A 12,226-nucleotide genomic window follows, 5' to 3' on the forward strand; every position below is an offset into this window, starting at 1 on the left:
GAATATTTAATTATTCTTTTTTTGAAATAGCAAAAATCTAAATAAGGATAATGCACAAGATATCCTGACAGGGACCCATGCTGTGACAAATTATTAGGCTCCTACTAGAGTCATCATCATCCTGTAAAACACAACCATCGCTAGGGACTGAGTGCAGGGAGCCAGCCCAGCACAGCTCTGTGCTCCCAGCACTCTGAATCAGCCTCCGGTTCCTCTTCCCAGCCCTTGTGCAGCATGCTGGGAACACACTGGTTTGAGATAACAGGTTTTCTGAGGACCCATGAGTAGCAGTAAATTACATTTTAAAAATTAGGTAGGAATAATAAGAATTAATAATTAGTCTTCCTCTTAAGATGTAAGCAAGGCTGGAGGAGATCAGATGAAATGTAGAAAGCAGCAATAAAAGGGATAGAAAAGAATACAATCTACTGAATCTTTGGATTTCCACCCTACCCTTAAAAATACATGAGTGCAGAGAAGCAGCTTTCTCCAAAGCGGAGGATTTCTCCCCAAGCAGTGACTAGCGTGATAAGTCCCAACAAAGAGCAAGCACTTACGGCAATTTTGGTCTTGATGCTGGCCAGCTTGTCCTGGGCGGCTGCCAGCTCCACGTTGGCTTTGCTCAGAGCCTGCCGCTTTGGCTCCACGTCGCAGTACACCTCGTGGAAGCGCACGATGTTTACCACCCAGGAGCAGAGGCCAGCCGCGGCGTAGGACTTGGTGGTCACGAATTCGGGTTTAAACTTGGGATCTTGTAAATAGGGCTGAAGAGCTTTGAGGCAGTTCTCGTGGATGTTCTCCTTGTCGAACTTGATCAAGGAGTCCAGGAAGCCATCCACCCTGGCCATGGCAGTTTTTGCTGCTTTCCAGCTCCTGTCCTTGGGAATCTTTCCCCCTGGGGCCATCAGCACCATCACGGCTGCTGTGACATTGCTGACAGCTGAAGGCGGTGACCCAAAGGACCTCAGTTCCGTCAGATTCTTCTGAAAACGGGAAAACAAGGTTGTTAGACAAAAATGAATGGGCTTTCTTTTTACTTTGTCACTAATAGAGTCAGTCTCCTAAGCTATCAATCTGATAAATTGGGTTTCTCTCGTCCCGAACATCGCTGCCTTTAAATCACCACGATGTGTGTTTACAGCACATGTGCTCAATTCTCCGCATCCAGCTTCTTATATCTCACCTGGGACCAGCACAGCACAGTGTTCCTCCCCAGACTCCCAACTCTTTCCCTGCTGCCAGTCCTGCTTCTTGCGGAGCAGGAGGTTTTCTGTCCTCTCAGAAGATTGGGATAAGGATAAAGGAAACCTTTCCAAATAACAACCTCTATAAATAGCCCCCAGTCCCTTTAAAACTGCCTTGCAGAGCTTCCCTTTATGCTTTACTCCCTGCGCCAGACACCCATGTGTTAAGGTCTTGAATTATTTGTGTGCGGTCTTGTTTCCACAGGGCCATCATCCAGCCCAAATGTAGACACTTCAACCAAGCACCTTCAGCAGGAGAGCAGTCCTTGGGGTGAAGAGGCAGTCCCCTCATGAGAATCAGCTTATCTCTCAGGACACCCTTGTTCAAGGAGGAGTTCCCAACTCCTCCACTATCAACACAGGAAGTTTTAGCAAGTCCCTATTATTAAGTGGCTAAACTTAGCAAAAAAATCTGAATTGTGGTGAAAGCACACATTTCCTAACACACCCGAAACTGCGACAACAACGCAATGCTGAGGGTTTGATCTGCTGACACCTAAAATCCTCTCTCCACGTACATGCGAGTTAGCTTTTGTGTAGGAAGAACCAGGACGGGTAAATCAGCTGTTCTCAGATGATATGCTGTTGTTAAAATAAGGGTAAGGGCTGTTTCAACACCAGTTTAAGAAAAATCTGACTTCTGTCAGTTCCTGATTCTACCAGTTTTGAATAGTTTTTAATCTATATTTCCTGATATTCTGCTTCTATCTGCTTCTGTCTATGGTGGGATAGTGTGGCACTTTTGAGCATCCATTTTTCTGATAAAGGTATCTGCTATGAATCTGTCCTAAATGTGTCTTTGCTTGCTTTTAGCTTTTGTTAATAGTCGAGCTGATAAGGACAGGCCTTTGGCAGCTGTGTGCATTTCCAGCGTAAGATGTCTCTAATTAACATGCTCAATGACATGGAGCCAACCGTGAGCACAGATGAGCACCCCAACATGCTCTCCTCCATCCCGAGCGCCCCGCTCAGCTCAGCCAGGAGCAGCACATAGTACATGGCCTGACCCCAGTCCCCTGCGTGCCAGGGCCTGGCGTTCGGGCGCACTGAGGGCTCTGGCAAAGCAGCCTGTGTTTAACAGCCTGCATCTCAGTGGAAATGGGATGCTGAGATGGTTGCTTTTTCTCTAGAAGGTGAGCACTTCCATGACATGACAGTTACAGTGACACTACTACCCTGAATGGGGGGAAGGATGATGCTGTCCCGGCCAGGAGACTGAGAAAGACCTGGGCAGCATGGGGTGGCCAGTTTCGTTGCTTACTCTGAGAGTCTCTGGCACCATGGGAAGAGGACAAGCCAAGTCCATGCTGAGAGCCACACTGAATGCCACTTGGGTACCAGGCAAAAGGAGCTCAGCCCATTTGTCTGATGGCATCAACAAGTTGCTTTTTAACAGATCTCTCTGAATCACTCTTCTGCACACCAGAGTATCCCTGGATGGAAACCAGACAGGACACTGACACCAAGTGCCACCTGCCTTAGGAGCACCGGCGGCTATGGCATCTTCAAATGCCTCTGGACCATCTCCAGAGGATATTCATTGCAGACAATTGCATGAGAAGTTTGTTGCTTTTGATATTTTCACTCTCTTCTGCTCACTGTAACCTGTGCAGAGAATAAGCAGCACTGGCCAAGCCCCATCCTCCTTTCCAAGGGGGCACAGACTGCCCAGATGTCTCTGCAGGACAGCCGATGCCTCCTCTTGGAAAGTGCTTTGTGCCAAGCAGAGACCCACGGGCAGGGGAAGGCAGTCCCGGAGTCCATGTGCTATGATTGACCTGTTCCCACCCCCATCAAAAAGATGATGATGCCAAAACATCAGATCCACTGAGCCCCATGTCCTTCAGGCCTCAGGGCCCAGGGGATGCAAATCCTGAGAGAGCCTGGGTGCACTCACAAGGCAAGCAGATGAACTGTACTGTAAGAGTTAAAATGGCATTTTTGTCTCTAAAACCTGATGTCCTGCATTTTCAAACTCACTATCAGGTCTGGGTCTGCATTTTTTATTTTGCAGGTGTTCTGTGTTGGGTGTATCATAATCCACGTCATTCATCATGGTCCATATAATAAATACCTAAATTAATATATATATTTTTTTAATTATCTCATATATATATATAACTATTGCTTTTTAACATCCTAAATAGCATCTCAATTTGCTGCAGGCACTCACATTGCCACCAAATCCTGCAAAAGGCATTAATACTAAAGCAGGGGATGCAAATGGCTGCAGCAGCTTCCCCCGGTGCAGGCACTGCCCAGGCGAAGCTGGTCTGAGCCAGCCTACAATCACTTCTTGGCTCAAACAGAAGAAAGGAAAAGGAAAGTTTAAATTGTGAGGGACACAGAGACAGCTAAATCCTGCTGAAGGCCAGCTGAGCTGGCCCACCCCCTCCAGAGAGCAGCATGACTATGGATAGTTTTGAAGGCACCAAAGAGGATTATTTAAAGCACCAGAAAGATAATCCTCCCACCACAAAACAAAAAAAAAAAAAAAAACAAAAAAAAAAAGAGCAGCAATCAAGTTGGGTTTAAGTTGTGCCTGATGAGAAGGTAATGTACATGGTACGGGCCCCTTCACCTGATCACACACTCATCAAGTGAAGTATTTTCAGTTTTGCTGGAATAACTTGCTTACAAAAAAAAATAACATGCATTTGTTACTCATAACTACCATTTCTTGGGAAGTGTCTCATGAACACGGGCTGCTCTGATTGCAGTACTGAATGATAAATATTGGTTTCATGAGGCTAAGGCTTTCTTTACCAAACACAAGACCACTTTGCAGCCAGCGCAAGGGAGGAGGAGATGGAAATCCATCCAGCTGGAAACGGCTGCGCCAGCACAGGAGGCACAGCAGTGCCTCCAGCAGCAGTGTGTCCCCATTGCAGGAGTCACCTGTCATCAGCCCTGGGGAATTCAAATGGGCTGCCGCTGCTGCAGATGCCCATGGCAGAGGTTAACACCTTGCTAGCTGCCACCCCTGCCCTGCTTTGTCCTGATGACTCCATCTCCCTGGGAGCAACAGGTCCACCCATAGCTGCCTAATGCTCCTCCACTCTGCTCCCACTCCTCCATGCTACTCTCCTCCTCTCCTCCAGCTGCAAATATTACGCAGGATCTCTGCCCTGCCAGGAAAGGCTGATCCTTTGGGTTAGTGCCCTGTTAATCCTGGAAATGGCAAAAAAACACTGTGGCCCATTCTCTTGTGTGGACCGCAGATCACCTGCACATAATGCCATGGACAGCCTGGGTGCCAGTCCGGTTCCTGCACGCCAGTGGCAGAGACACGTGGCTTTACAGCAGCCGTCCCATTCAGGCAAGTTGGGCTTTTCGCAAAACACCAAGGGCAACCAGCAATCTGCTGACCAGCCTCATTCATCCTTTACCTGGGATTACTGCAAAGTCATCGCCTGTTGCTTCCCTCTCCACACAGCCTACCTGCAAAAGATACAAGTCTGAATGGACATGGCTGCTCTTCTTTCAAACTAGCAGATGTCACTGGCACAGAAATGTCCACGTATCCACATACTTACTGAGCTCCTTGATAGCTGACTATATATATTTATTACTTCATTATACTTGACAGCTTTTCTGACTTTTTTCCTTATTAGTGTTGCATATAACAGTGCTGTCCAAATAGGATGACAGATAAGTGGGGAGAAACTATATATACACACATAAATTTTGCTGATTAGTCATGTCAGCAACCAGGTCAAGCTCTCTGATGCATCTCCGATCAGAAGGTAAGGGAGACCAGGCCTTCCAGGGCTCTGCTATTGCTGCTTTACAGGTCCCTAGAGAAAATCCCAGCATCTCCCTAATCTTTGCCTAACGAGATAGTCTACAGCTCCAGTCTGAAACCAAAACTGATAAAGAGGCAAGTATTTTCCCTTTGTACAGTCCTTTCCCAAACAGGAACAAGAGACAAAGCAACACATCTCTGCAGCAAATTCACATGCTTCCTGAAAGCTAATCGAACAGAAAACCCATTCCTGATGATGTGAAGTTTATTTCCTCTCCCCTAGGAGGGCTATGATTAAGCCATGGTTTGAGGGATGATTGAGCCACGCTTTGCTGTGATCATGAGAATAACTCATTTTCTATCTGCGCCTGGTGCGTGGCCACTGCTCTGCCGTGGGTGCAGCAGGAGCTGACTGCTCCAGAATGCTGCGAGAACTGCAGACCAAGATAAATTGTAGGCCTGTGTCTCTGGGGCACATCTCAAGGTGCTGGGTTCCAAACAGGAACTCCTGGAGCACCCTTGGAGGACAAACTTTCCAAGGTACCAAAAGCCTTCCCTAAACCAATCAGTCTCCTGCAGTCCAAGCAGTCCTTTATGTCCTTGTTATACATTTTCCCAGTTACATCTTCCTTTGGAGTCACTTTGTCTGTGGCAATGCATGGCTCTACCAAGAAGTCACCATGCACTTGGTACCTAACTACCCACCGCCCACAACAGTTTCCTGCCCAGCCCAAAGACGCTGGTGAAGAACAGGTCCTCTCCCCATCCAAGAAGCCCCAGTACTGAATAAACCCAAACATGGAATGAGACTTCTGTGCCAGCACTTCTTATTTTGTCAAACCAAAAGACACCCCATGAGTGCACTTGTGGAGCCAAGTTGTATGTATCAGACCTTGAGCATCATGCTCAAGAAGGCCTGAGGAATGTCTTGGACAAAGAGAAGACAAGGCAAATCCCACCCCAATGTGGTTGGAGAAGATCAGTCCAAACCCTCAGGCCACCAGGTTTTGTCCCTACAACAACAGGGAAAACATGAGGGAAGGATGCCCAGATGAGCCCAAGTAATCACCAACTCTCCCCACTGCACCTTTGAATCTCTGATCCTTCTTCCCCCACCTTGTCTTCTGCCATGGCCAAGCAAGGCATTTGCCGTGGGCTGCAGGAAGACACTTGCCCCACTGCGTCACAGACTCAGAGATGGACATGATCCTTCCCATCACAGGTCTCTTTCCAAAGGAGGAGACCGGTGACATGGGAACTTGGAGCATGCCCATGTTCACTGCCAACTGCAGCCACAAACTCCAGCCCCACACCCACCAACACTGGTCTGCAGGGCTCACATGAGATCTGTCTGTGCAACGTTCTCAGCACCAGCTATATTGTGGGGGAGAAAGGTTCACAGAGTAGCTGGGTGTAAAATCTGTCTTGTTGGTATTTTGGAGTGTTCTCAGCTCCACTGTGCTGATTGTGCACTTGCACAGAAATACCCCAAACAAACAGCATCAATACTGTCTCTCAATGAAACGAAGGGGTGCTCGGGCTTCACCCTGCCTGTCCTGCAACACCTCCTGCACCTCTGCTGTGACCAGCTAAGGGCACAGTGCTTCTTGCCACAGGACAGCTGACAACCAGTCATCCTGAGAGCACATGCAGCCTCTCCTGTCTCCTCTCCTACACTTTCATTCCCCATATTTCAGGGGTAACAGCCTCAGAAAAGTCTGGACCAAGCTCTGGCCTGTGCCCCTGCCCTGGAGCTCAGTCCTCCATCGTGCATGTCTTCTTCCAGACTAGCAGGAAGGTCTGAGCCAGAGACAGTGCCCAGACAGCAAGACAGAGGTACAGAACTGGTGATCACTCTGAGACACTCTTCCCTGGGTCATGAAGAAGGGTGACAGTAAGGTTATCTCCCTTTCCTTGTGGGACAGGACAAGAAGCAGTGGAGCCAGCAACAGTGGAGAAGAGGTGCAAACAAAGCACCCACCTCCAGTTCCTCCTCCATGGCCAGGAGTAAAGGGTAGCTTGGTGCAGTCTTGTGACTGCTCCGAGTTACACGAAGGACCAAGTATGCACCAGCTGGGAAGAAGCTAGAGGAGGGTCAATACAATGCCCAAAAACATGGACTAACAGATGACACTGCCTCACTACAATCCAGAGAGGAGATACTGGAATCTTCACCCTACCTTGTTGAGGGTGTTCAGAGCGGCCTGAGCAGCTTCCAGGGCAGGTTCAGCTTTGGCCAGGTCCTCCTCGCAGTCCTTCTGTTTCTGCTCAACCTCCTGGGTAATAAGTGCCACTTTCTGCTCCTCCTCATCGGCAATTGCCTTTTCCCTGCTCACTTTCTCTGTCTCCACCCCCACCACCTGGATCAGCTTGTCAGCATCATCATTCTTCTGCTTCAGCTCCACTTCTTGGGCTGCTAGCTTGGCCTTCAGCTCATCCACCTAGAGGGAAGAAACACATGTGGGAGCATAAGCACTCACCAATCTGCTCCTCACCCTGTCCAGAAGCACAGGTTCACACTCAGGTGGGGTTGAGCAGTACCCAAAAGTATGGAGGGCCTGTGTGTAAAGCAAACAATGTCCTGGCAGCACAGAAAAGCAGTATTTCTAGCTGTTAGCAAGATACTGCTGCTCTCCTTTGCTTATGGTTGCTTGGGTCACAGTTGGAGAGCCCACACGCATGGTTCACATGCTGGCTCAGCCTGCCAACAGCAAGGAACCCAGCAGGGGAGAAATCAGCACCAGCAGGATGAACTGCTAAGGAGGTTGTCCCACCCCTGCTCACTGCCTCTGCTTGGAAACTGGACAGAGGTTCTAGGGCAACATGAATGCTGCTTTGAGTAGGATCCAATGGGAAATAGGTGGAAGCTTTCATTTCATGTATTCCTGGAATTATTTTTGTACAGCCCAGGAGCCTCACCATGCACCAGGCATTTGCAGGAAGCTTCTCTCACTATAAAGCCAAATACATCCAGCTTTGAACATGAGATCTGATATTACATCACATCCCTGGTTAAAGAGACATGCATGCATGGTGCACGTGTATTTTGCAGTGGAGATGACACATGCCACAATTCATCTACACTTTCTTTCGCTTCTCAACCTTGATACCAGCAGAACACAGCATGTGGTATTTCGCTGTGTGCAGGTTTTGAGGACGACCTGTACACCAGGGACCAGTACCCCCCAGGCTGCCTGCTCGCTCAGGTGCACCTCGCCACTCACCCACCCCTCCATCCCATGTCCCACACACACCAGGCAGAGGAAGCACCCCATCAGTTCCCTTGCAGCCATCAGGTCCTACAGACTTGTGGCAGGAAGGGCATTTTTCACACCAGAAAGATTGTGATTGGGATCTGCTGACTGGTACAGCCTTTGTCAAAGGTCCAAGGCTTGAGGGGCTTTAAAATGCAGTGTCAAATGAGCTTGAGAAGGGATCTTCCATTCAGCTGGTAACCAAGAAGCGTGTCTGTCACTGGGTGACGGCTCCTCACACACTGCTCCACCGAGCAGCAGCTCACACCCAGCAAGGTAGGAGCCCTCTCCAGCAACAGGCTGAAGCCTTTGTATGGTGGGCGAGCTTGCAACAGCTCTCATTTGAAGACAGAAAGTTGTTTTCTAAAAGCATCTGTTTCAATTACTTTACTCAGGCTCTGTGCAGACCACAGTTTTTCACTGTCCTGCCATTAGGCTCATAAAGGATTGCTTAGAGATCCTGGGGTACATCTGTACCTATATAAAAATACTTACTAGAAGGGAAGTCACTTACTTTTGTTGATATATTCCATTTTTATACCAGAAGAGAGAGCACAATATGCAATCTTATAAACTGAAGCTATTGACGTTCAGCATCAGCTTCAACTGGAGAGTGGTTCCTTAGGAGTTTCTTTGTGCTCTTCACCCATTGTCATCTCCTGCTGTCTGGCACTACAATGCTGTTTTCACCATGACAAAGACGTGACTGTAAATCCAAACGACTCAGGGCTTGCAGGAGCACATAATCCCTTCAGTCGACAAACTCAGCAGCAGCTTCTTGTTCAGCTGCATATCTTCGGGGATTGCAGGAAATTGAAGTGGGAGGTTTTGCTGATGGCAGATATGGCTTGTGACCTTCTGCCCAAAAATCAGTAATCATGTGTTGGATATATATATATAGGAATGGGAGATTTAGGGGTGTACACAACCACAACAAAACAAGCAAGGGATTAAAACCCACTAGTACTCAACAGCATTACAAAATGAGCAGATGTAAACTCATCCCCCAGCACAGCCTGTGAGAACAGAAAATGTCCTGACAAAACCTGCTTTCAGCCAAGCACATGCAATAATGAAAAGGGTAAATGACTTGTTATGACATTGTCAGGATTTTAAAAAAGGAAGAAATTCAGTTAGGGCTTTGCCTGAAATATTCGGAAGCTCAGAAGTGTATGTTACTGTGAAGGCCCCTGCCCAGCTGGGCACGAGTTACATGTTACATTCCCAGTGGAAACGATGCAAGTTGGAGCTGTGATGTGCATCCTGAGGTTCTGCTGGACCCTCTGCCAATAGACCACACCACGTCTAGGGGACATATGGTCACCTCCAGCCTCCCTAACCTACAGCAGGATTTTAGAACATGAAAGGAAACAAACATGTTTCCCCAGTGAGGCTAAAGCTCAAACACAGTTGAGCAGAGTCAATTTAATAGTGTTTGTGCAGTGGAAAGAGAGAAACAGAAGCAATACCTAAATAACCAAACTCACTGTCTTTAGTGATGACGTGGGGGTGGCACAGGGAATGTACATTTATGAACTTTATTCTTCCAGTTTCACTCCCTCAGCATAGCAAACAAGGTTCCCTCAATGCTATACTTTCATCCACAGCAAAAACAGTCTGTCACTTTCATTTCTCCTCCCTTCCCACACATCCTAATGCCCAGACATAACAACGCTTGATGAGACACCAGTGAGCAGGCAGGACTCATGCCACCGCCTTCGGGAAGGCAACAGGCACAGCAGAAACCTTAAATGTGCTCCCATCAATGGCCTGTGGAGCTAGCCCTGGCAGAGCAACATTAGGAATAAAGGCATGAAAGTTCTCCTCTGTCTCAAGTGTCACAGTAACAGAAGGTGCTCAAACTTCCCTTCTCTCACACCAAAAAGGACCTTTCATCCAAAAAGGATGGCAGCTTGTACACAGAGCTATTTTCTGTTTCTTTGGAAAACCCAGATGCTTGTCATATTTCCAGCCATTAAACTACACTTCTAAAATCCTGAGGTGGCCAAGCCTGACCACCACTAACAGGTATTATCTCAGGGTGTGCAGAAAACCTTCTCCGCACAGCTCCTCTCACAGCCCAGAGCTGCTCCAACAGTCACACGCAGTCTCCCCCCTCATACTGACACTCCCCATACTCCTAGTCCACCCTATGAAAACCAGCAGTGTTATAAACCATTCAGATCAGCAGCAGAGCCATCCACCATCCTTTGAGCATATTTCCAGGTTGCTCTTCCTTGATCATACTTGAGTCAGCTCCGTGGCACTCCTGGTCAGAGCTACCAACAATATCCCAGGTAACACCATGATGCTACAACATCACATGCAAAACACCTGATGCAAAAGGAGAACGGCATGGGAATTATTATACAACACCTGTTCCTTGGAGCTGGTGCTCAGGCGGAGAGGATGAAGACTGATGGACACAAATAAGAAGCGATGATGTTGTGGAGACTGAAGCCAGGAAGTCCTATTGATCTGGCCTTATGTACTGGGTTTGCATAACAAGGTTTTGGTAACAGGGGGGCTGCAGGGGTGGCTTCTGTGAGAAGCTGCTAGGTGCTTCCCCTATGTCCAATAGAGCCAATGCCAGCCGGCTGCAAGACAGACTCGTCGCTGGCCAGCATCAGTGACGGTGGTAGCACCTCTGGGATAATATAATTAAGGGGAAAAAGTTGCTGTGCAACTGGGCAACTGTAACTGAAGAGAGGAGTGAGAATATGTGAGAGAAACAACACTGCAGACCCCAAGGTCAGTGAAGGAGGGGGAGGAGGTGCTCCAGGCACTGGAGCTGAGATTCCCCTGCAGCCCGTGGGGCAGCCCATGGGGAGGCAGCTGTGCCCTGCACCCAGGGAGGGCAACGGGGGAGCAGATCTCCACCTGCAGCCCGGGGAGGAACCCACAGCAGAGCAGGGGGATGCCTGAAAGAGGCTGTGACCCCGTGGAGAGCCCATGCAGGAGCAGGCTCCTGGCAGGACCTGTGGACCCATGAAGAGAGAAGCCCACATTGGAGCAGGTTTTCTGGCAGGACTTGTGACCCCATGGGGGACCCATGCTGGAGCAGTCTTTTCCTGAAGGACTGCACCCCGTGGAAAGGACACATGGAAAACACCCATGCTGAAGCAGATCGGGAAGAGCTGCAGCCTGTGGGAAGGACTGACATTGGAGAAGTTCATGGAGGACTGTCTCCTGTGGGAGGGACCCTACGCTGGAGCAGGGGAAGAGTGTGAGGAGTCCTCCCTCTGAGGAGGAAGGAGCAGCAGAGACAACATGTGATGAACTGACTGCAACCTCCATTCCCCATCCCCCTTGTGCCGCTCAGGGGGAAGAAGTAGAGAAATCAGGAATGAAGTTAAGCTGGGGAAGAAGGGAGGGGTGGGGGGAAGGTGTTTTAAGATTTGGTTTTATTTCTCATTACCCTACTCTTATTTGATTGGCAATAAATTAAATGAATTTCCCTGAGACAAGTCTGTTTTGCCTGTGACAGTAACTGATGAGTGATCTCTACATCCTTATCTCAACCCATGAGTTCTTTTCCATCTTATTTTCTCCATGCCCTGTCCTGCTGAGGAGGGAAGTGATAGAATGGCTTGGTGGGCACCTGGCATCCAGTCAAGGTCAACCCACTCTGTCTCAGTGCAAAGGAAACCAGGAACACTCATTGTGAGGGGAAGGTTGAATACCAGAAACCCATCAGTCTCCTAGACAGTGCTCAGGAAGGTGCTAAAAGGCATGAAGCATGCATGCATGCAGCAGGGGAACCTGGGACATGGACACTGGCATGGACAACAGGGCCATCAGGCTCACAGGATGTTGCTAAAAAAAAGATAGAAAGAAGCAACTCCACATGGAGGGGCAGGAAGAGACTTTTATGTGCAAAACAAGAGCACAGGATTGCGATCACCTCTTCAAAGACGTGACGTCCCACAGCTGGCGGTGGAGTTCAGGGTGCTGCAGTGACCTGTCCTGCTAGGTTCTTGCCA

General features: G+C 48.7%; 1 protein-coding gene across 1 annotated transcript in view; it reads right to left on the reverse strand.

Annotated features, from left to right (window-relative positions):
• Nucleotides 1-12,226, reverse strand: part of DNAH9 (dynein axonemal heavy chain 9) — a 202,555-nt gene that overhangs the window by 99,561 nt on the left and 90,768 nt on the right. The window contains exons 46-47 of the mRNA XM_074847373.1: nucleotides 7,170-7,430; nucleotides 558-983 (exon numbers count right to left, since the gene is read on the reverse strand). Of these exons, the coding sequence (XP_074703474.1) occupies nucleotides 558-983; nucleotides 7,170-7,430 (687 nt within the window). The remainder of the gene's footprint in view (nucleotides 1-557; nucleotides 984-7,169; nucleotides 7,431-12,226) is intronic.

This window comes from Strix aluco, chromosome 21 (genome assembly GCF_031877795.1).
Source record: "Strix aluco isolate bStrAlu1 chromosome 21, bStrAlu1.hap1, whole genome shotgun sequence".
NCBI classification, from domain to species: Eukaryota; Metazoa; Chordata; class Aves; order Strigiformes; family Strigidae; genus Strix; species Strix aluco.